Genomic DNA, 25,604 nt, shown 5'->3' on the forward strand with positions numbered 1-25,604 from the left:
AAAAGCATGGGAGTCCAGCACGTGGAATCACACAGTCTGGTCTGAACCCCAAATGAAGGTGTATCCTTCACCAGCTTAGTTAATTGCCTCGGGCCTCGGTTTTCTCATTTGTAAATCAGGGGCAGTGATCCTACTGACGTCACAGGGTCCTTGTGAGATCTAAATGAGATAGTATCATTGGTCCAGCGGCTAGCACTGGGTGATACAGATTCTGATTAAAAAAATGTATCATTCCATCTCCATGTAGTACAACATATAGTTGTACAATGTTTTGTACTTGAATTTCATGATATTAAAACATTGAAGTTAAAAAAATGAGATAGTATTTCATGCAAAGTACAGGAGTACAGTAAGTGCTCAGTTACTTGGGCAGCTCAAAAAAGAACCGATTCATCAAACACAGACCAGGCGTCTGCCACGTTCCAGGCACAGAGCTAGGTTTGGTCATAGCTCGGTAGAAGCCCCGTCCGTGAACGCCGTCGTCTCCTCGAAGCAGGTGACATGAAGACGGTCATCCTTTGAATAATTTGAGAAGCCATCATTACATGTTTCCATTTGCCTTTGTTTTCTCCAATACTAGATAAAAAATTCCTGGTGTGAATAAATATTGAGAGATTTCATTTTCTAGTGATTATGGCATGCAAACAGGAAGTCATATTAGGAGTGAATTATGGAATGCGTCTGCATGTTATTAGCTGATTCAACAAGATTTTTTAAATTACTGACTACACAAATACCTCTTTACCACCAATAAATAGGAAATAGCAGCATTCCCTAGAAGCATTTAGGTGTACACCGTAACTAAAATTAATGTTATTTTCTGCAATTAACTGAGCGACCAGTTAATCACCACTTTTTCCCCCCCTTATAACATCATAAGTATACAAAGAAGAAAGAGTGCAGAACTTGTAGTCTGTAGTTATAATTTTGGTCCTGTTGTAAGATAACCTCAGTGGGTTCCAGTCCTCTTGTTTCTGAATTGGATAAAATTATTTTTTTTAGCCCACATTATAGGGTTATTGGGCTGATCAAATACTAACAGGTAAGGAAACATAAAATTTGTTCTCTCTCTCACTCCCTCCCCCGCTTCTTTCCTCTCCTTTCTTGATACTCATACATATACTATTTTTTAAAAAAATATTTAAGTAATCTCTATACCGAACATGGGGCTCAAACTCATGACCCTGAGATCAAGAGTTGCATGCTCCTCCAACTGAGCCAGCCAGGCACCCCAATATACTATTTATTTTTATTATTATCACTGGATGAAATTTATCTCCTGAGAAAATGCGAAACCAAATTCATAGATTTTTTTCCAATAATATATTGTTAAAATATATTTGCATGAAAACACTATCTGTGGTACAGTGACCTTGGACTTCTTTTGACTAGATTTGAATCCCAGTTGTGTGCTTCAGAAGGAACAGAATTCACTGCAGAGCTAGTTGAGGAACTACTCACCAAGATGTTGGAAGGGTCAAAACAACAGATAAGAGATACTATAGTAGTTGGGAAGAGGGGCCATGAAGCATAAAGAATGCAGCTACTGGGGAAGAAATACTCAAACCTCTCTCTCCTCCCACCTTTTTATCTCCTACTGGGGCCTCCAATTGGCCAAACCTAACTGGATATCAGCAGAAAAGAGAGAGCCAGGAGATGAAATCTGCATGGGTGAGCCTCTCAGGACACAGAGAAGGGCTGAGAACAGATTCGAACATGGAAGGTAGAAAATAACCATAGGTATGGTCCTTGGCCTCATTTAAAAATAGAGCTAATGCCTGCCTCTCCAGTTATTGTGAATATTCAGTGTCAAAGATGTTTAACAAATGGTCATTCTTTCACTCTTCTATTTCTTAAGACATCTTTTAATAGTACTCAGCTGTCTATACATTCTTATCTAGGCTTAATTCTGTCTTCAGATCCTGCCTCAGTGAGGTTTCTCCAGTCTTCTCAGTTCAGTTCTTGGTCATCTCTGTCTTTGTCATGGTTTGTTTTTTGTTTTGGGTTTTTTTGTTTTGTTTGGTTTTTGCTTAAGTCATTATTAGCTACCTGTCCCTATAAACGCCTGTGTGGGTTCTACTGCCTGTTTGCTCTTGGATCCATTCCTGGTTTGTCTCCCTCTTGGCTAAACATTGCAGGGAACCACATTTCCCAGAGTCTGTTGCTTTCTGGCTCCTGGATAGGTTTAGCCCATGGAAGGCATTGGTGCAAGGCCGCAGGGCTGGAGGAAGAGAGAAGACAAGGTATTACTCATGATCTCTCGCTCTCTTTTTTTTCTCTTTCTTCTTTCTCTGCTGTCTCTGGCCACAGCCGAGTCTCCTGTGGCTCTAACTACTCCTTAGGTGGCCCCGGCACCTTCTGGGCGGCCTCCCTCCAGCACCATCTCCCACCAGTCAGGGCTGGCTTGCAGACTTTGGGCGTATCATCTCTTGTTGCCCCTCTAGCCCGACCAGTGGTACTGGTTTCTCATTGTTTGCTAAACTCTGGTTGCCTCACTGATTCCTGTTTCGCTTCCCATCACCTAGGTAACCAATTTCCTATATTAAATTCAGCCTGTTTAAAACACCTAGAGTGGTTTCAGTTTTCCTGGCTGGATCATGTCAAATGTGATATCCCTGTTTTTCCCCAAACTGACTGTAAACCTCTCAAAAGCGTGATGTACCTACCTAATTATCTGTTACACACCTACAATGCTTAGCCCAATAAAAGCATCATGTTTAGCCAGCTTTTGACCAGGAGAGCCAGGGAGGCTTTTAGGATGTGTTCGGTTGATGGAGCTGAGTAGGTTACATAAGCCTGGTGTGCTCTGTGAACGTTAGGATTCTCCCTCTTACCAGTATTTCTGACTTTAAATTTTATTTTATTTTATTTTATTATTATTACTTTTTTACCTACTATTCTTTAGCTGTAATACGGTGGTTAGGTCTTAGATTACTGATGCAATTTCTTCTGGTGAAAAATTGAGCAAATACTGTTTTTGAATAGATACTTAAATTAACTTGACTTCAGCTGATTTGTGGGGAAAGATCATGTTCTTAATCCAGAGTTTGTCAGCCTGCCCAGCCGAAGCACTGTGTCTCTGTCTTGTTCATTTGCATAACATTAAGTTATTTATCCAAGTAGGAATTACTCGGGGTTTGTGTACTGTGTGAAGATATTCTTTGGGAACCGTATGTAGGTACTTTCTAAAAAATTGTCTTGCAAATACAATAAAGAAGTACATTTTTACATTTTAGAGATGACCTTGACAGGAAGCTTCAGGCAATTGCTGTTTCAAAACTCCTGAAAAGGAGCTCCGATCAAGTGATATTCCTGGGATATATCACTTCAGCACCTGGTTCCAGAGATTATATACAGCTCACCGAACACGGCAATGTGAAGGTAACATGATCTTAATAGGATTTCTGATTTCTTAAGTAAAATGTTTCTTCTTCATGTTAAAAAAAAAAAAAACCCAGTGCAACAATTTAATATGTATTTTGATTATAGACTGCTGCGTAGAAAACCAAGAGACATACTGGCTTTAAACAACAGCAATTGTCAGTGGCTCCTGGATCTGCAATTTGGACAGGGCCGGGAGGGGATAGCTCATCTCTGCTTCACACAGCTGGGTGGCTCAACCGGGGACTGGAGGATCCACTTTGCAGATACTTCCCAGGTGGCCAGCTGGTGCTGGTTGTTGACCAGGAGCTCAGCTGGGGCTTTGGGTGCAGGGTCCTGGTTTCTCTCCATGGGCTAACTTGGGCTTCCTCCCTGCAGATGGCTGGGTTCTCAGAGTGTGTCCCACAGAGAACCAGGAAAAAGTTGTATTGCCTTGTATGACCTAGCCTTGTGAGTTACAGTGTGAAGCCTGCTCACATTCAAGAGGGAGAAACAGAAATCCCATCTCTCCATGGGAGGAGTATCAAAGTCACATTATAAGAATACCATATGGAAAGTGAGTTATTGTAGCCATGTTTAGGAAATATAATCTGCTACCTTATGCAACTTAATTATGATGTTTGAGGGTAAAGGACAGAATGAAATATACAGAGAGGCTGGCTGACCAGCCATATAGGGCCTCACTAACGGAATTACTCCTTACCTGTTTGGATCCCAAACCTCAATTTGTCAGTGTCCCCAGATCATATGATCATGCTCTGGGGAACTGACACACAAATCAAATCCTTGAGACATATGTGCACTGGAATGCTAAATGCATTAACTGATAAGAAGAAATATAATTGTAATATTTCATTATGCCCTATGTGGATTTTTTGGCCCTTCACCTTTTGTTTTCAACTTCATGTCTTGAGATATTTGCGGAGAAAAAGGCTTACCCCTTTTACCACGTGCTCGGAAAAACAGATGAGAAAGAGCATGGTGTGATGAGGGTTTCCACTGTGGCTTAAATATGAGAGAAATGAATTTCTTTATGTAAAGGTCTGGACAGGTACTCCAGTACTGGTGCCCTCCATGGTGTCAGGAATGTGCTCCTCTGTCCTGTGGCTTCACTTTACAGAGCCTCCATTCCCAGGTTTGCCCCGTGGTCCACGGTGGCAGCATCCATGTTCTAGCTAGCAAGACAGAGGAAGGGATAAAGAAGGGGCCAAGAGCATATGCAAGTTATCTCTGAAGGCAAATGCCAGGAAACAGACCTCCAGCACGTGTACTTACATTTCATTGACTGGAATTTAGTCACATGGCAACACCTGGATGTACAGAAGGTCGGAACTTCACTGTGAAATCTTGATATACACGCAGCTAAAAATACTACAACTTGAGGAGGAAGGCAGTCAGATATTGGGGAGATGAGTGAATCTTGGCGACTATGGATGAGGCAGGAAGTGAAGTCAAGATGGACTCCTGATTTCAGCTTCCGTCAGAGGGTTTATGATGGTGACGTCATTAAAGAGGACACTGAAGAAAGAAGAGTTTTGCCAAGATGACAATGAGTCTAGCTCTAGGCTGAGTCCAGGCATCTGTGGGATATTGATGGAGACGTCCAACAGGCAGCTGGTTCTACAGCTTTGGCATGGAGGAGAGCAGTCAGGACTAGAGATATAGATTAAGTTGCTGCCACCATCTATGTGGTCATGGGAACCACGGAAGTGGATGACACTGCTACTAAGCTAGAGAATTGCGAAAAGAAGGTCAGAGAAAACCCCTGATAAGGCTACATTTAATGTGGCTGTCGTGGGGGTGATGGTGAGGGAAGACAAGGGGAATTACCTCAGAAGAGAGATTAAGGAGAGGCCAGAAGAACAAAAGGAAATCCTGGCGAGTGTGGGGTCACAGAGGCTCTTCAGTTGCTGCTGGTTGTTGGCCGGGCCTCTCTCTCCATGTGGTCTCACTAGTCCAACTGGGGCCGCATTTACCAGCTGTGTGACCTGGGGGCAAGTTATTTAAAATTTCCTGGCCTCAGTGGCCGCATCTGTAAAATGGTGATAGTCATATCTGTTGTATGACAGGGTGGTTATGAGGATGAAATATAAGATAATGTCTGCAGAGCCCTCACTCTTGTATGTACGAGGCACTCGGTGAGGGGCAGCTATGTATATGTGTTATGTGTATCTGGCTGTATGCATAAAATCAGATAAGATAATTGTTTAAGAACATGGTCTCTAAAGTACAAAAGAATATTAGACAAGACAATATTTGGCAAGTCTAAGGAAAAAATGCATCCTAATAAGAGAAGGAATTCTTACACTGTGTGTGTGCGTGTGCATGCGTGTGCGTGTGTGTAAGGGATGTGGATGGTTAAGGAAGAGGAATTTTATTTGATATTTAATCCTCTGGTGGTTACCACTATCATGGTCAGAAGCTGTGTCAAGACTGGCAGTGGATTCTTAAATAGCTTTTTCTATTAGGAAGTTTATTAATGCAGAGAGGAGTTTTAATCATAAATGCTTGAACAGATTTTTCTCTTTAAGAAATGAGTATTTGAATTCTGCAGCCTTAAAATTTGACAGCATCTTTTTAAAATCTAATAAAAAAGTGACAGTTAAATGTATTCATAGTTTATTATTCCCTATATATACAGCTGAATGACTAAATTTTTATTTCTTTCCAAGGCAAACCAGACAGTACTCTTTCAATTTATTTGCTTTTTTCATCATTAACATTTTAAAATTTAATTTTAAAAATGTATTATCATTTTTCCATGTATGTCAAGGCATGTATATGTGTGTATGTGAGTGTGAGATGTTAGTCATAGTAAAGATTAACAAAGCATCCATGTGTTCACCACTAAGCTTATGAAAAAAATTAAGAAATAGATAATAAATTGTGTTTTCTTTTAGTGATTTAAAAACCTGTCTTAAGTTAAATTTTAATAGTAAAATTGAGAAATGATCGAGAGTCAGGTATATTTTTTATTTATAGGATTCTTTAAAAAGAAGATGGAAATTTCTTCAGTATAAAAGCTCCATATTTAGAGTTTTCCCAGAACATTACAGAAAAACAATATGTTTAATGTTCTGCTTCTCTGATGAAAAATAACACTGGTCTTAAGCTTTCAACATCCAAAAGACTCATGGTTACTCCCCAAATGTGTTTATTTCCAATGATTCAATTTAACAAACTCAGATTGAGCTCCTGCCGCATGCCAGGCTTCCCGCTAAGTACCAGGGAGCCAACGTGATTGAGTCCCTCCGCTCGGGAAAGGGAGGTTTGAGACCCATAAACAACGGTACAGAAGGGTGCAGCTCCGCTCGGGAAAGGGAGGGTTGAGACCCATAAACAACTCCACAGAAGGGTATAGCTCTGCTCGGGGAAGGGAGGGTTGAGACCTGTAAACAACGGTACAGAAGGGTGCAGCTGGTGTGTACAAAGTACTGCATAGCATGACCGAGGGCGGTGCGGTAAATTCTGCTGGGCGTGAAAGACCTAGAAAGCCACAGGGAGCCGGCCCCTGTGCTGCTGATTTGCCTGCCTACCCCTCTCTGTCACCCACCTTCACCTTTGCACCCCCAGCATCCAGTGCAGAGCCTAGATGGGCACCTAGGAGGTGCTCCAGAAATATCTGTAGGATGAATAAATAATTTGGACCTTAACGGATCATTAGGAGTGAGGCAGAGAAAACAGCGTGCACAAAATGCCTATTTATTACTGCCGTTCACACATTTTCTTGGCAATTCAGAATAGAGCATTGTTTTTTATGCTTTAAACGTTCTCTCCTCTGTTCTTTATTTAGGATATTGACAGCACAGATCAAGACAGATGGTGTGAATATATTATGTACCGAGGGCTGATCAGGTGAGCAGAGGTTTGTGGTTGTTGCTGTTTTATTACCTACTATTACTGTGATCTTTTGGGTCTATCCTGGAAGGAAGAACTTTATAGAAGCAATTAATTTTATTTTTTATAAACATTGATTCGGCTAGTTACACAGTTGAACATTTTTTTTTCAAGGCATGGCCTAATTTAAGAAAGAATAAATGGTAGAGTAAATTAAGCTTAATTATATAAAAAGGATACTGTGTAAGTTATTAAGCATGATAAGCACATAACTGTCAATACATGTTAGGAATGGCACCAGTTCGGACTGTAGGGCATGGTGGAAACACGGATCATGGAGTAAGAAAGCCCTGGGCTGAATTCCAGCTTTGCCAAGTTCTAATCATGTAATTTTGGGTAGGTTAACTCACTTGTTGGAATCGCTACTATATTGTGGTGAGATCTCTAGGTAAATTATATTTTTAAAAATCCCTGATATAAAAAAGTGACTATCCATGTAATATATGCATTTATTAGTGTGTGAATTTATATAGTGTGAATATATGGATATATGGATATATATATTCATTCCAAAATAATATATCTAAAGGATCTTAAAATTCAAATATGTAACTGTGTAAATCTGTTTTGAAGGCCCTATTTCCTTAAAGCTAAAGCAGTTTAATACCAAAAAAAGGACCGATTTATTTTTTTCATTCATTCATTCAACAAGTAATTATTAAAAAACTATTATGTGCCAGGCATTGTTCTAAGCAGTGGGGATCTAACAGGAAAAAAACACATTCCTTGACTACCATAGAGCTTATATTCCAGTGGGAGGAGATAGAAAATAAGCACATAAGACAGAGAATGACAAGTGGTGATGTGATGGAAAGATGGAGGAGTCCAGGTAGGAAGGATGGGGATGGGGAGTGTGGGGCGGTGGGGCGGGGGGGGTGACTGTGCTATGATCCAGAGGATCGGCAGCAGCCTGAAAGAAATGAGGGAGGTCACATGCGTATACCCCGGGAAGAGCACTGCCTGCGAGGAAAAGAGCAAGTACAAAAGTTTGAGTGGCGCATGCTTAGTATATGTTGGTAAGAGCGAAGGGGCCAGCAGGGCTGGAGTAGACTGAGATGGAAGCGAGGTGACATGAGAGAGGTAAGTGGGGACAGATCATGTAGACAGTGGATTGATTCACAGGTCCCTCCACTTATAGGGTCCTTCAGTGGAGGGAACATGCTGGAGATAGTCCCTGAAACTCACGGCAATACTCCTGCCGAGTACACAATTTGTTGGGGGATATTTGACTTGAGGCCTCTAATACCCTCCTTGGGACAGTGCTGGAACTCTGTGCGGGCTTCTAGGAATGGGCCTCTCTGGCCTGACCCTTCTCCACACAGGCTAGTTCATCACCCAGAGGTGTCTTGGCATTGGCTACCTGAAGTTAGGGGTTGATGGTGAACTTATCACCCCTAAGTAGCCTTATATTTTAAGATCTGTGGTCTCCATTTATGAGGGAAAATGGTTGGCTTCTAGGGATGAGACTCACAGGATCAACTTCTCTCCTATCGGAGATGTGGCTTGTTCAGTTATGAGTCAGAGTCTAGTGAAAGCACACGGTGATGTTCAACTCTTCTTTACCTTATTTGTCATTCAACAAGTATTGGTGGAGTATAATGTATGCCAGGCACCAGGGGTATAAGCAGTAAACAAAACAGAGACGGATCCTTACCCTGGCAGAAGGAAGAAAGACCATAATAATTCCATGGCGTCATAGTTTAGGAGGTGGTGAGTCTGGTGGAAACCAACTGAGCAGGTTAAAGAGCATCCAGAAGATGGAGGTGGGTGCCACTGTAAATAAGCGGGTTGGGTGGGTCTTACTGAGAAGGTGACACTGGAGCTAAGATTTGAAGGAGTGGTCCATGTGGGTGAGAGAAGACCCTTCCAGGGACTAGCTTAGTGCAAAAGCCCGAAGGCACATCTGCACAGATGTGTCTGAAGAAAAGTGAGGCTGGTTGGGCTACAGTGTGTGTAGGGGATGGGGGTGGTAGAAGAGGTAAGGGGGAGTATATGGACAGGGAAGGAAGGCAGAAGATCACATCAGGTTCTGTGGACTCTTACTAAGACTTAATAAATGGTGACCCTTATTGGTTCCTGAATAAATCCATAGGTTCATGGGTTCATATGCTTACTGGGATGAGACAAGGAGACCTTTGAGATGCCAAGATAGTTCTGGTTACATTAATAATTCAGAAACTCCAAAAGGCCCAGAACATGCCCACGTGGCTGCAGGACAGATAGCTTATTATTTTGGTGTTTCCAAAGGGTTGAGGTGGGAGGGAGAAGCTAAAGTGTTAGTTTTATAAAGTATATGATACCAGATTGAAAACACTGTTTCTGTTTTCATTCATATTAAAGTGGTTGTTTTAATGAGGATATTAGAATTTCTAGAAAACAGTTTATGATATATAGTGAAGTAGGTATAAAATGAAGTTGTCAATATTGTTAGTTGCCAAGGAACAGTGATATTTATAGTACCAGTGCCCATAATAGCTAATCATTTGGCTCTGTATACTTGTGGCCCAAGACCCTTATTACCTCTCCTTGGAAGAGTGGGGTGGCAGATTTTTAATATATAAATATTTACATATATATATGCTAAATATGGCTGGGTGGCTTAAACAACAGAAATTTATTTACTCACTGTTCTGGAGACAGAGAAAAAGAGTGTGTGCAAGCACATATGCTGTATGGTGTCTCTTCTTTTTTAAAAAAATGTTTATTTATGGGCGCCTGGGTGGCTCAGTCGTTAAGCGTCTGCCTTCGGCTCAGGTCATGATCCCAGGGTCCTGGGATCGAGTCCTACATCGGGCTCCCTGCTCGGCGGGAAGCCTGCTTCTCCCTCTCCCACTCCCCCTGCTTGTGTTCCCTCTCTCGCTGTCTCTCTCTCTGTCAAATAAATAAATAAAATAAAATAAAATGTTTTATTTAAATTCAATTAGTTAACATATAATGTATTATTAGTTTCAGAGGAAGAGGTCAGTGATTCATCAGTCTTAAATAATACCCAGTGCTCATTACATCACATGCCCTCCTTAATGTCCATCACCCAGTTACCCCATCCCCCTACCCCCTCCCTTTCAGTAACCCTCAGTTTGTTTCCTATGATTACGAGTCTCTTATGGTTTGTCTTCCTCTCTGATTTCATCTGGTTTTACTTTTTTCCTCTCTTCCCCTATGGTCCTCTGTTTTGTTTCTTAAATTCCACATACGAGTGAGATCATATGATAATTGTCTTTCTCTGATAGACTTATTTCACTTAGCATAATACCCTCTAGTTCCATCCATGTTGTTGCAAATGGCAGGATTTCTTTTTTTTGATGGCTGAGTAGTATTCCATCGTGTATACAAACCACCTCTTCTTTATCCATTCATCTGTTGATGGACATCTGGGCTCTTTTCATAGTTTGGCTATTGTGGATATTGCTGCTATAAATATTGGGGTGCAGGTGTCCCTTCAGATCACTACATTTGTATCTTTGGGGTAAATAACCAGTAGTGCAATTGCTGGGTCATAGGGTAGCTCTATTTTCAACTTTTTGAGGAACCTCTATACTGTTTTCCAGAGTGGCTGCAGTATGGTGTCTCTTCTTATAAGGACACTAGTCTTATTGAATCAGCGTCCCACCCTTATGACCTCATTCAACTTAATTACTTCCTTGGAGATCCCATCTCCACATATGGCTACACTGGGGATATAGCTTGACATATGAATTTGGGGGATGATACAAACATTTAGTTTATAACAGATGGGAAAGTAGCAGAACTAGAACAAAAAAATCCCCAAATGTATATGAAACCACAAAATACCCCAAAGAGTCAAAGCAATCTTGAAAAAGCAAAGCAAAGTGGGGGGGGGCACCTGGGTGGCTCAGTCGTTAAGCGTCTGCCTTTGGCTCAGGTCATGATCCCAGGGTCCTGGGATCGAGCCCCGCATCGGGCTCTCTGCTCAGTGGGAAGCCTGCTTCTCTCTCTCCCACTCCTCCTGCTTGTGTTACCTCTCTCTCTCTCTGTCAAGTAAATAAACAAAATCTTAAAAAAAAAAAGAAAAGAAAAGTGGGAGGCATCACAATTCCAGACTTCAAGCTATATTATAAAGCTGTAGTAATCAAGATAGTATGGTACTGGCACAAAAACAGTCACATTGATCAATGGAACAGCATAGAGAGCCCAGAAATGGACTCTCAAGTCTATGGTCAACTAATCTTCGACAAAGCAGGAAAGACTATCCAATAGAAAAAGACAGTCTCTTCAACAAATAATGTTGGGAAAACTGAACAGCAACATGCAAAAGAATGAAATTAGACCACTTCCTTTCACCAAGCACAAAAATAAATTCAAAATGGATGAAAGATCTAAATGTGAGACAGGAAACCAAGAAAATCCTAGAAGAGAAAGGCAGTAACTGCTTTGAGATTGGCCATAGCAACTTCTTTCTAGATATGTCTCCTGAGGCAAGGGAAACAAAAGCAAAAATACACTATTGGGACTACATCAAAATAAAAAGCTTCTGCACAGCAAAGGAAACAATCAACAAAACTAAAAGGCAACTTACAGAATGGGAGAAGATACAGAAGATATTTGCAAATGACATATCTGATAAAGGGTATCCAAAATTCATAAAACTCAGCACCCCCAAAATGAATAATCCAATTAAAAATGGGCAGAAGAAATGAACAGATATTTCTCCAAAGAAGACATCTAGATAGCCCAACAGACACATGAAAAGATGCTCACGATCAGTCATCAACAGGGAAATGCAAATCAAAACTACAGTGAGATCACCTCACACCTGCAGAATGGTCAAAATAAAAAACACAAGAACAAGTGTTGGCGAGGATATGGGGAAAAAGGGACCCTCTTACACTGTTGGTGGGAATGCAAACTGGTGCAGCCACTGTGGAAAACAGTATGGAGATTCCTCAAAAAGTTAAAAATAGAATTACCATATGATCTAGGAATTGTACTACTGGGTATCTGCCCCCAAAATACAAAAACACTAATTCAGAGGGATACATGCACTCCTATGTTTATAGCAGCATTATTTACAATAGCCAAATTATGGAAGTAGCCCAAGTATCCATCAATAGATGAATGGATAAAGAGGAAACGGTATATATACACAGTGGAATATTATTCAGCCATAAAAAGAATAAAATCTTGCCATTTGCAATGCCATGGATGGAGCTAGAGATTATAATGCTAAGCAAAATAAGTCAGAGAAAGACAAATACCATATTATTTCACTCATATGTGGAATTTAAGAAACAAAACAAATGAGCAAAGGCGGGGGGAAAGAGAGAGGGAGGCAAACCAAGAAATAGGCTCTTAACTATAGAGAAGAAACTGATGGTTAGCAGAGGGCAGGTGGGTGGGAGGGTGGGTGAAGTAGGTGATGGGGATTCAGGAGGGCACTTGTGAGGAGCACCGGGTGATGTATGCAAGTGGTGAATCATTATATTGTACACCTGAAACTAATACTACACTGTATGTTAACTAACTGGAATTTAAAATAAAAAAACAAATTTAATGAAGTTAGGGATTATTGTTTTTCAGTTTTGTCCATAAAACCAATTCTATAAACTTTATATCAGCCATCTAATTCAATGCCGTGCACTTCCTAAGCACTTAATAAATCCTTACTGGACAATAAGAGACTCCTTGTTTTAGTAGACAATTTGGATTGTCTGGTTCCTTATCTTCAAGGACTTTTAGAAGGACCTTGAAGGCAGTGTCTATGAAATGAGTTAGAACTTTGATCTTAGAGATTTGATAAATAACAGAAGTTAGATTTATTAGAGACAGTGACCGTGACTTACAGGGAACTGCACAGATTTGGGACCTGGGCTTAGACAAATAGCTCAGCCTGTCAGACACCTGTCACCCCATTCTGATGCTGTCACAGCTCTCCTCTTTCCCTTCATGGTGGGCAGACCTGCTGCCTCCACGTACCCCAGCTCTGGGTTTCTGTCTCTATTTGGTATGTAGTTACAGGTTTTGTTTTTGAATGTTTCTCCTACTACTTGTCTGGCTCAAGCGCCCACCGCCTGTCACCTAAATCCTTACCGTGGCCTCCTAACTGGTCTCCCTTCCCTGGAGTCTGTTCTCTACACAGTCGCCATTGCATTTCTGCACAGAACCGCTTGGATTTCCACCTCACTGCCAGAAGAAGATCTGAAGTCCTTAGAGGGGTCTGCACGGAAAGCTTTGTATCATCCACCATCCCCGACATGTGTGCAAACTCATCTCCTACTGTGTTTGCCCTTATGCACTCCACTCCAGTCACTGGCCCTCAAAAGTCAAGCATATTCTCCTTCGGGATGTTTGCATTTGCTGCTCCCTTTCCCTAGAGCACCCTTCTGCCAACATCTGTCTGGGTTGTTTCTTCGTTCAATCTTTTGTGCCAGTGTCACTCTGTCAGAGCGGTATGCTGAGCATCTACTATAAACTAGCAACCTCTGCCACTTAGCATTTCCTGTCCTCTCTACTCTTATTCTTCCGGGGTACTTAGGTACTTTTCACCACCTGATAGATTTTATACATACATACATATTTAATTCGTTCTCCCCAACTAGAATGAAAGCTCTACGAGGGCAAGGGTTTTGTTTTGTTCACTGTTTATCCCTCCTATCTAGAACGATGCCTGCGTGTGGTAGGGACTTGATATATATATTTGTTCACTGAATAAGTGAATGAACGACTGAAGTGGATAGTTTTTTTTTTTTGAAGAGGCAAAATATAAATAAAATAAAATGAATTCTTGGTTGCCCATGGTTCCCCTGTAACTGTAACATGGTTCCCTCACTGTAACTATTTGGATAACATCTATAAAATGCTTTGATTTCCTGTAGAACTGAAAGCTCTAAGCAAAAACAGGATGTGTAATTTTTTTTCAGACATACAAAATCTTTTATTTTAGACTTGTAAATGTGGATGAAAATATGCGTGTGGTATTTGAATTTTTAAAGGTAAGAAAGAGTTTAGGCATATCCTCCTGTCATTTTGGAGAACTGTTCTTGATGTAAAACATAATTATGTGATAGGTGATTTGTAGAGACCAGAATATTCATTAGTGTTTGTTTAGTTGATTAAATCTGTGTGCATGTTCCTTATTCATTTATATAATAAGAGCAATATTTTGATAAATATTTGGAGTAATAAATCAAGCTAATTCTAGTGATGTACAGAGTAGAGTTATAAATGGGAAATTGGCCTAATAATGCAGGTGATATCTATTAGGTCTCATCAGATTCCTGTACGGTGATAAAACCTTTACAAACTATTTCTATTTCTGCCATAGACTGGGTTATGCAAGAATCTCCCATGCTGAACTGAGTGACTCTGAAATTCAGGTGGCCAAATTTAGGATCCCTGATGACCCCATTAATTATAGAGACAACCAGAAGGTGGTCACAGACCAGAGGGAAGTTCCAAAGGAAATTCATTTCAATCCTAGGTGAGTGCGTTCCTTCATGAGGCACCACATCCCCTTTACAGACCTAAATATGTTATCCTGCGATGAGTTCCAAATTAAATATGGTTCTAGAGGTTTGTTCAGGTAAGGACACTCATGGGAAAAATGATAAGATCCTGCCTGGATTGAAGTTATGGTTCCTGCTTTCTGGGATAGAGTAACATGTTATGGTCCCAGGGTCAGGTGAAAAAGATCACATTGGCATCATCTTCATCACCATCACCATCAACACTGCAATGACAGCTAATATTTGAGTGTTCTGTGTTCCAGACCCTGTCCTAGGTGCTTTTGGTATTATCTCAGTTAATCATTCTGGGGTTGGTACTCTCATTATCCTCATTTTATAGGTAAGAAGTTCAGGCTGAGGAAAATGAAATGACTTCACTGGGATTACATGGCTAGTGAACGACAGAGCTCAGAAGTGGGAAGGAAGGCTGTTAGCATGGTTGGGTTGCTGAGAGTCTCAGCTCTGGCTGCACACTGGACTCACCTGCGGAGTCCCACCTCTGGGCTTTGGGTTTTCACAAATCATTCCCAGTTACTCTAAGGTGCAATTAGGATTGAGGCTACGTAGAGAGGATAATTCATTTCCACTGCAGAGATTCTAGCATGTGAAATATATTGGATTTTGTTTAGTTCTAAATAGAGGTTATCTGAGAAATCTGCAGCAAATTATGTGCTTTGAAATATGTTTTTTTTTTCCTCTCACGGCTAGATAAGAAATGTCTGCATAAAATGAAGCCCAGAACATATCATATATGTTATTATTATTTGACATTTCTACTACTTTTACAAGCTAATCGCTGGAGAAGCTTCTCAAACTTCATTTTATTTGCTCCCCGGGGCGTGGAGGATGTGGGTGAGGGACAGTGGAATTTATGTTTTCTTTTTCTTCCTTGTCTCTCCTTACAACAAGAAAAAAACTGTACTAAAGTGTAGGGAATGAATGTAAGAAGAGCTATAACAAGTCTTTGATTGCTTGCATTGCTGTGTTTGATGTCACCCCTTGTGTGTGTAATATGCTAGTGAAGAACATGGGCTCCGAGGCAAGCTACCCGGTTCCAATCCTCACTATTGCCAGCAAACAGCTGGGGAACTGTGGGCGAGTTGGCTAATCTCTCTAAGCCTCAAGTCTCTCACCTGCAAAATGGGAAAAACAGTAGTGCTCACCTCCTAAGGTAATTTGAGGTTTGACTGAAACATAGAGCTCCTAGAATAGCATGATGATACATGTGATTTTTTTTTCCTGTTCATACATTTGTGCTGTCCATGTACTTTTGGCACATTTCAATAAAGCTGTTTGGAAAAAAAAAAAAGGATGTGCATGGTGAATGCTGAATAGGCAGTAGATACAATAGCAACAGTAATATTTATAATCGTCACAGAAGTGAAATCCAAAGTTTTCTTCCTTTTGTTGACAGAAGTGACTTCTTACATGGAAGCTAGAAAATCTGGGAAGATAAAGGTTCCCCTGTTTCCTTATTCTCATACATCAAGAGTGTGGAGAAGTCCAAATAAAATATTTTTTAGCTAATCACAACTGCAGATTAATCCAAACCACCTGTGAAGGGAGCTCGATCTGCTTTCCCACTCAGTTTAATTATGAAAATAGCAGAAGCATAAGTAGAAAGCTTGTCTTAATTTTAAAAATTCCACATATATATAAAAACATTTATCAAATAAAAATAGTCAAAGAATACTAAGTTCATCAAAAATCCCATTCCTTAATTCAGCAAGTTCTCATTGAGTACCATGGTATCATCACCATGCTAGGCCTTGTGCTAGATACTCAGGACAAAACGGTGAATAAGACCAAGTCTTTGTTGTAAGGGAGCTTATGTTCTAGTGGGGAGATAAGCAATTCAAAAGTTATCACTGGTAATAGTTTTGGATACGTCTTTGCTTTTTATGTGCCTATATATCTATATATCACACAATTATCTCAACTTTATAATTGTATGAAACATATATGTATGTGTGTGTATGTTCATTCTATTTATTAATCTCATTTTTTCCCTCCAAATAGTGTATGATGAGCCTCCTTCCACAATAAATTCTTCTGAAAATGTTTTTAAATGATTGTATAATATTCTATTATATGGATGTACCAAATATAGCTAACCAAGTTAGTTGTTTTTGCACATTTATTCTTTCATTATTATAAGAAGTCTTCTGGGGACTCCTTATTAAATCTTTGGGCATATCCTTGATTAATTCCCTAGGACTTAGTTCTAGTCATAGAATAGCAGATCAAAGGTGCTATTTTAATATTCCTTATTGTTTTGAGATGACAAAAAAAAGCCAGACCCCCTATGTCCTGCATTATGGAGGCTATGTGGATTTTGTGATTGCTGATGAAGAAAAGGAAGTCAGTGGCTTCATTTACTCAGGTCTTACCTTCCTTTCTAGTGCCTTTTGTATTTCATCATCCCAGCCAGAGCTGTAAAATTAATTAATTATTCATCAGCAAGGTAAGTTGTTCATCTGTAGCACCTGTGGAAGACTTAGAAGTTGAAATTGTGCCAAAGTAGATTACATATGCATTAATGTGATATAAATAACATTTCAGGTTTCAGGATCCCTTCATCCATAAAATGGATATTATTCAAACTGAAGACTAGAGAGAAAATCCAGACTTATTTTTCACCAATGTTATCAGCCAATAATTCTTAAACAGTCGTGCTTTTGGAATGATTCATAACCATGGAAAGAGGACTTTGAAGGTTAAAATTGTAGTCTGCCTTTCCCATATGCATGAATCCTTTTTTATTTCTGCATTTGTTGTTTTGTAAATTGATCATATCTCTCCTGGTTTTATAATAGATAAGTAAAACCATAATAGATTATGGTTGAAATTTTATATAAGAATGTACTTTTCTGAATGGCCTTTACATGTCAATTACATTTTTTTTAGATTTGGATCCTACAAAGAAGGACATCATTATGAGAATAATCATCATTTTCATATGAGTACACCCAAATACTTTTTATAAACTATTTAAAACAGGATTCATTGACTGAGCAAGTCTAAGGAAAACAAAAGTAGAAGAAGAAGAAGAAGAGATGAATGAAAATGGGGAACTACCCACAAAGAACCTCAATTTTTAAAAAAATATGGCATTTATGCAATGGGAAATTCTATCAATTTATAAAATATATTGCTAAGTAAAAGCATTTCTCCAAATTGTTTTTCTTAAATTTCTGATAAAATATAGAATGTGGGGTAATATAAGAAAGTTTTACTGCTAATTTATTCTGTTGTTTTGGATGGAATATTCTCTCTATATCTGTTATGTCCATCTGATCTAGGGTATCATTCAAAGACACTCTTTCCTTATTGATTTTCTGTGTGGATGATCTATCCATTGATGTAAGTGAGGTGTTAAAGTCCCCTACTATTACTGTGTTACCATCAGTTGCTCTCTTTATGCCTGTTAGTATTTGCTTTATGCATTTAGGTACTCCAATGTTGGGTGCATAGATATTTATAACTGTTATACTCTGTTGTTGGATTGATCCCTTTATCATTATGTAAATGGCCTTCTTTGTCTCTTGTTACAGTCTTTGTTTTGATTTTGTCTGTTTTGTTTAATATAAGTATTGCTACTCCATATTTTTTTTTTTGCTTCCATTTGTATGGTAAATGTGTTTCCATCCCTTCACTTTCAGTCTGTATGTGTCTTTATGTCTGAAGTGAGTCTCTTGTAGGCAGCATACTGTTTCCTTTGCTGTGCAGAAGCTTTTAATCTTGATGAAGTCCCAATAGTTCATTTTTGCCTTTGTTTCCCTTGCCTCTGGAGACGTGTCTAGCAAAACATTGCTGTGGCCGAGGTCAAAGAGGTTGCTGCCTGTGTTCTCCTCTAGGATTTTGATGCATTCCTGTCTCACATTGAGGTCTTTCATCCATTTTGAGTCTATTTTTGTGTATGGTGTAAGAAAATGGTCCAGTTTCATTTTTCTACATGTGGCTGTCCAATTTTCCCAGCACCATTTGTTGAAGAAACTGTCCTTTTCCATTGGATATTCTTTCTTGCTTTGTTGAAGATTAGTTGACCATAGACTTGAGAGTCCATTTCAGGGTGCTCTATTCTGTTCCATTGATCTATGGGTCTGTTTTTGTGCCAGTACCATACTATCTTGATGATTATAGCTTTGTAATAGAGCTCGAAGTCTGGAATTGTGATGCCACCAACTTTGGTTTTCTTTTTCAATATTCTTTTGGCTATTCGGGGTCTTTTCTGGTCCCACACAAATTTTAGGATTATTTGTTCCAACTCTGTGAAAAATGTTGATGGTATTTTGATAGGGATTGACTGAATGTCTAGGTTGCTCTGGGTAGCATAGACATGTTAACAATATTTGTTCTTCCAATCCATGAGCATGGAATGTTTTTCCATTTCTTTGTGTCTTCCTCAATTTCTTTCATAAGTGTTCTTAAGGTGAAGGCACCTCTTTGGTTAGGTATCTTGTGGTTTTTGGTGCAACTATAAATGGGATTGATTCCTTAATTTCTCCTTCTTCTGTCTCATTGTTAGTGTATAGAAATGCAACTGATTTCTGTCATTTCCTGCCACATTGCTGAATTCCTATGAGTTCTGGCAATTTTGGGGTAGAGTCTTTTGGGTTTTCCACATAAAGTAGGATGTCATCTGAAAAAATGCGCCACATCGCTTGGCATCAGGGAAATACAAATCAAAACCACAATGAGACACCACCTCACACCAATCAGAATGGCTAAAATTAGCAAGACAGGAAACAACAAATGTTGGCAAGGATGCGGAGAAAGGGAAACCTTCTTACACTGTTGGCGGGAATGCAAGCTGGTACAGCCATTCTGGGAAACAGTATGGAAGTGCCTCAAGAAGTTAAAATAGAATGACCCAGCAGTTGCACTATTGGGTATTTACCCTGAAGATACAAATATAGTGATCCGAAGGGGCACCTGCACCCCATTGTTCATAGCAGCAATGTCCACAATAGCCAAACTACGGAAAGAGCCAAGATATCCATCGACAGATGAATGGATAAAGAAGAGGTGGTATATAGGGGCGCCTGGGTGGCTCAGTTGTTAAGCATCTGCCTTCGGCTCAGGTCGTGATCCAGAAGTCCTAGGATTGAGCCCCGCATCGGGCTCCCTGCTCTGCCGGAAGCCTGCTTCTCCCTCTTCTACTCCCCCTGCTTGTGTACCCTCTCTCGCTGTGTCTCTCTCTGTCAAATAAATAAATAAAATCTTAAAAAAAAAGAGGTGGTATATATATACAATGGAATATTACTCAGCCATCAGAAAGGGTGAATACTTACCATATACATCGACATGGATGGAACTGGAGGGTATCATGCTGAGTGAAATAAGTCAATCAGAGAAAGACAGTTATCATATGGTTTCACTTTATGTGGATCATAAGAAGCAGGGCAGAGGACCATAGGGGAAGGGAGGGAAGACAAAATGGGAAATCATCAGAGAGGGAGAAAAAACCATGAGAGACTCTTAACCATAGGAAACAAACTGAGGTTGCTGGGGGGCAGGGCATGGGTGTGGGGATGGGGTAATTGGGTGATGGGCATTAAGGAGGACATGTGATGTGATGAGCACTGGGTGTTATACGAAACTGATAAATTGTTGAATACTACATCTGAATCTAATGATGTACTATAAGTTGGCTAATTGAATTTAAATAAAAAAATAGAGCTAATATCTGTTCCAAATACATTCTATGAGGCCAGGATTACCCTGCTACCAAAACCAAAGACACACAAAAAAAGGAAACTATAGGCCAATATCCCTGATGAACACAGATGCAAAATTCCTCAACAAAATGTTAGCAAACTGCATTCAACAATACATTAAAAGGATCACTGGGGTCAAGTGAGATTTATCTCAGGGATGCAAGGATAGTTCAGTATGCTCAAATCAATCAATGTGACATACCACTTCAACAAAATGAAAGATAAAAATCATATGGTCATCTCAACAGATGCTGAAAAAGAATTTGATAAAATTCAACATCCATTCATGTCAAAAACTCAACAAAGTGGTTGGAGGGAACATACCTCAATATAATAAAGGTCATATATGAAAGATCCACAGCTAACATCATACTCAATGCTGAAAAACTGAGAGAGCTTTCCTCTAAGATCAGGAATAAGACAAGGATGTCCACTTTCACCTCTTTTATTCAACATAGTACTGGAAGTCCTAGTCATAGTAATCAGACTAGAAAGAAAGAAAAATAAGAGGCATCTATATTGGTAAAGAAGTTAAACTCACTATTTGCTGATAACATAGTACTATACGTAGAGAATCCTAAAAACTTCACCCAAAACTACTAGAAGTAATAAATGAATTCAGTAAAGTTCCAGGATACAAAGTTAATACCCAAAAATCTATAGCATTTCTATATGCTAACAACAAAGTAGCAGAAAGAGAAATTAAGAAAATAGTTCCCTTTACAACTGCACCAAAAAGAATAAAATAACCTGGGAATAAACTTAACCTAGGAGGTGAAAGACCTATATTCTGAAAACTATAAAACTTGCATGAAATTGAAGATGACACGAACAAATGGAAAGATACTCCATGCTTGTGGATTGGAAGAATTAATAGTTAAAATATACCTACTACTCAAAGCAATCTAGAGATTCAATGCATTCCCTATCAAAATACCAAGAACTATAACAAATAATCCTAAAATTTGTACAGAATCACAGAAGACCCCAAATAACCAAAGCCATCTTGAGAAAGATGAACAAAGGTAGAAGTATCACACTCCCAGATTTTAAGATATACTACAAAGATGTAGTTATCAAAACAATATGGTACTGGCACAAAAAAAGACTTATGTATCAATGGAACAGAACAGAGAGCCCAGAAATAAATACATGCTTATGTGGTCAATTAATTTATAATAAATGAGGCAAGACTACACAATGGGGTAAAGACCATCTCTTCAATAATGGTATTGGGGAACACTGGACACCTACATGCAAGAATGAAAGTGGACCACTTTCTTACACCACACACAAAAATAAACTCAAAATGGATTAAAGACCTAAATGTGAGACCTGAAACTATAAAAGTCCTAGAAGAGAACACAGGCAGTAATCTCTCAGATATCAGATGTAGCAACATTTTTTCCAATATGTCTCCTAAGGCAAGAGCAAAAATAAATTACTGGGACTGCATCAAAATAAAAAACTTTTGCACAGGGAAGGAAACCATCAACAAAATAAAAAGGCAACCTATTAAATGGGAGAAGATATTTTCAAATGATCTATCCAATAACAGGTCAATATTTAAAATATACAAAGAACTTATACAACTCAACACCAAAAAAACAATCTGATTAAAAACTGGGCAGTCAATTATCATATGGTTTCACTTATTTGTGGAACATGAGGAATAGCAGAGAGGACATTAGGAGAAGGAAGGGAAAAATGAAGGGGGGAAATCGGAGGGGGAGACGAACCATCAGAGACTATGGACTCCGAGAAACAAACTGAGGGTTTTAGAGGGGAGGGGCCTAGGGGGGATGGGTTAGCCCGGTGATGGGTATTCAGGAGGGCACGTACTGCATGGAGCACTGGGTGTTATACGAAAACAATGGATCGTGGATCACTACATCAAAAACTAATGATGTATGGTGACTAACATAAAATAATAAAATAAAATTTTAAAAAATGGGCAGAAGCCCTGAATAGACATTTTTCCAAAGAAGACATCCAGATGGCCCAACAGATACATGAAAAGATGCTCAACATCACTCATCATCAGGGAGATGCAAATCAAAACCACAATAAGGTATCACCTTATACCTGTCAGAATGGCTAAAATAAAAAGGATAAGAAATGACAAGTGCTGGCAAAGATGTTGAGAAAAAGGAACCCTTGTGCACTGTTGATGGAAATGCAAATTGGTGCAGCCACTGTGGAAAACAGTATGGAGGTTCCTCAAAAAATTAAAAGAGAAATATGATATGATCCAACAATTCCACTACTGGGTATTTTCTCAAAGAAAATGAAAACACTGCTTTGAAATTTGTAGCATTATTTACAATAGCCATGATATGGAAGTAACCTAAGTGCCCATCGATAGATAAATGGGTAAGGAAGATGTGATATGTACACACACACACACACACACACACACACACACACATACACACACACACAGGAATATTATGTAGCCATACAAAAGGGTGAGATTGTGTCATTTGGGACAGCACAGATGGACCTAGAAGGTATTGTGCTAAGTGAAGTAAGTCAGTATGAGAAAGACAAATATGACTTCAATCATATGTGGAATCTAAAAAACAAATAAGTGAATAAACAAACAAAAAGCAGAACCAGACCTATAAATACAGATGGTTGCCAGAGGAGAGGGGGAAGGAGGGTTGGGCAAAAATAGGTGAAGGGGGGGTGCCTGGGCGGTTCAGTGGTTAAGTGTCTGCCTTCAGCTCAGGTCATGATCCCAGGGTCCTGGGATCGAGCCCCGCATCGGGCTCCTTGCTCAGCAGGGAACCTGCTTCTGCCTCTGCCCCTCTCCCCAGTTCATGCACTCTCTCTCTCTCATTCTCTCAAATAAACAAATAAAAAACCTTTAAAAAAATTGGTGAAGGGGAGTGGGAGATTCCCCTGGAATGTTATGGAATGAATAAGTTATGGGAATAAAAGGTATAACATGGGGAATATAGTCGATGCAATTGTAATAGCGCTCTATGGGGACAGATGGTCGCTACACTTGTGGTGAGCACAGCATAATGTATAAACTTGTCAAATCACTATGCTGCACACCTGCAACTCATGTAACATTGTCAACTATACTCAAATTTAAAACAATTTTAATTAAATAAAAAGTAAAATTTCTACAAATGATTTGGCACTTCAAAAAGTGGAGCCTAACTCTTTTTTGAGTTGCAGATTGACGTAACGAGTCACTCCTGATGAAGAGAATAAAGTGTAAGTGATGGCTTGTGACTTCCAAGCTTTGGTTGTAAGAGATCTTGCAGTTCCTGCCTTGTCTCACTCTCCTGGGTCTGAGAGAAGCCAGCGGCCATATTGTAAGCAGCCCTGAGGAAAGGTGGTGAGGAACTAAGACCTCTTGCCAATGGCCATGTCGGTGAACCACCTCAGACGTGGCACCTCCAGCCTCAGCCAAGCTCCAAACTCTACTTCAGCCCCAGCTGACATCTTGACTGCAACTCATGAGAGACCTAAGCCCAGCCATGTAGCTTGGCTGCTCCTAAATTCTTAACAGACAGTAACTTGTTTTAAGCCACCTATAGGGACTGGGGCAATTTGCTATGCATCGGTAGATAACTAATACAGCCCTTGAGCCTAATCATGTCTGGGGAACTTTGAGAACCTGACAACAGCAAACATACTACTTAGTGTCTCTTACGGCCATAGTTCTGCGCTAGCACGAGGTGGTGGTGGAGGTGTCACCTGAGAAAAATACTGCCCTTTTTTTTTGGATCCTAACCACCAATTTGGAGAGACAGAAAGATACAGAATCAGCTTGAATAGTAACTACTGACTATTGACCCTCTGGCTTTAGCAACATTATCTCCTGACAGCGATACTTACAAAGTTACATAACCTAGATGCCAACTGAGGTCCCTTTACTTTCAGCCCTGGATAAGATGGCCAGAATCCTCCTTCTACTTCCTCCTGAAGACAGTGTCCTCCCCAAGATTTCTGTGAATTGTGGGAGGTTAAAGGGCAAGGTTCACATTTTTATGGTCTCTCTCACTTATTTTCCCCTGTCATATTTCAGTTCATAGATGATCTCACTCTTGCATTTCTGACTTGGGTTATGCTACAATGCAAGGTAGAGAGAGTGCATTTAATGCACCTAGACAGTGCCTGGCACTCAGCAGGTGCTCAATATTTCCCAAAGTTCTGGGGAAGCAGATCGACACCGACAGCAAGTGCCACCTCTGTACTGTGACAAGCAAACATAGAACTCGATTCTTCCCTTGACTTCCTCAAAACCAAGTGGGTAGCATATCTTACTGAAGATCTTAGAAAGACAGAGAGGAGTTTACATTATAGAAACCCAAAACACTTTTAAACAGAATAGATATTCCTTTGTTTTATAAATCTTTTGTATCATCCACATCATAGAGTTTAGGAATCTCCCTCTTAACCGTCTCTGGTTTCCACATCTACTCCACATATCTGTTAATTTCTAATGCAGATCAGATTATCTCTCTTAGTCTCCTTCTTACTCATCAAGCTCTCAGGACCTACTTACATCTCACAGGGCTTATCCAAGGTGGAGATTTCAATACTCCTCTTTCAGTAAGTGACAGAATAAGCAGGAAGTTTGAACAACACAGTTAAACTTAACACAGTTAATGTATAGAACAGTGCCCCAAAGCAACTTCAAATTACTCATTCTTTTCAAGTGCACATGGAATATTTACCCAAATTGATCATGTACTGGGCCAAAAAAACAAAATTCAACAAATGTCAAAGTATTGAATTAATACAGAATATATTCTCTGATGACAATGAAACTAAGCTAGAAACAAAAAGATAATGAGAAATCCTTAAATATTGGAAAGAGAATAATAAATTTCTAAGTAACCCATGGGTCAAAGAAGAGCTCACAATGGAAAATATTTTGAACTAAATAGTAGTGAAAATATGGCATATCAAGAGATACAGGTAACTTAAATAGACCATTGACCCTCTATTGAGCCAAATGTTTTACCAAAATTATTTCCTATTAATGAGCATCATCCAATCCATACAGATAAAACTGTATCTGTCGCTATCTATATCCATGTACCTATCTATCTAACCTCTCATCTTCATCTATTGTTCTGTTCTCTGGAGAGCCCAGACTAATACAATATCAAAACTGAAA

At 39.6% G+C, this 25,604-nt stretch overlaps 1 protein-coding gene across 1 annotated transcript in view; it reads left to right on the plus strand.

Moving 5' to 3' along the window:
• Positions 1-17,964, plus strand: part of CWH43 (cell wall biogenesis 43 C-terminal homolog) — a 49,872-nt gene extending 31,908 nt beyond the window's left edge. The window contains exons 13-16 of the mRNA XM_027598691.1: positions 3,237-3,381; positions 7,175-7,236; positions 14,561-14,716; positions 17,649-17,964. Of these exons, the coding sequence (XP_027454492.1) occupies positions 3,237-3,381; positions 7,175-7,236; positions 14,561-14,716; positions 17,649-17,727 (442 nt within the window). The 3' untranslated portion in view covers positions 17,728-17,964. The remainder of the gene's footprint in view (positions 1-3,236; positions 3,382-7,174; positions 7,237-14,560; positions 14,717-17,648) is intronic.
• The last annotated feature ends 7,640 nt before the right edge of the window (positions 17,965-25,604 follow it).

Source organism: Zalophus californianus, chromosome 2, assembly GCF_009762305.2.
Source record: "Zalophus californianus isolate mZalCal1 chromosome 2, mZalCal1.pri.v2, whole genome shotgun sequence".
Classification (NCBI taxonomy): Eukaryota; Metazoa; Chordata; class Mammalia; order Carnivora; family Otariidae; genus Zalophus; species Zalophus californianus.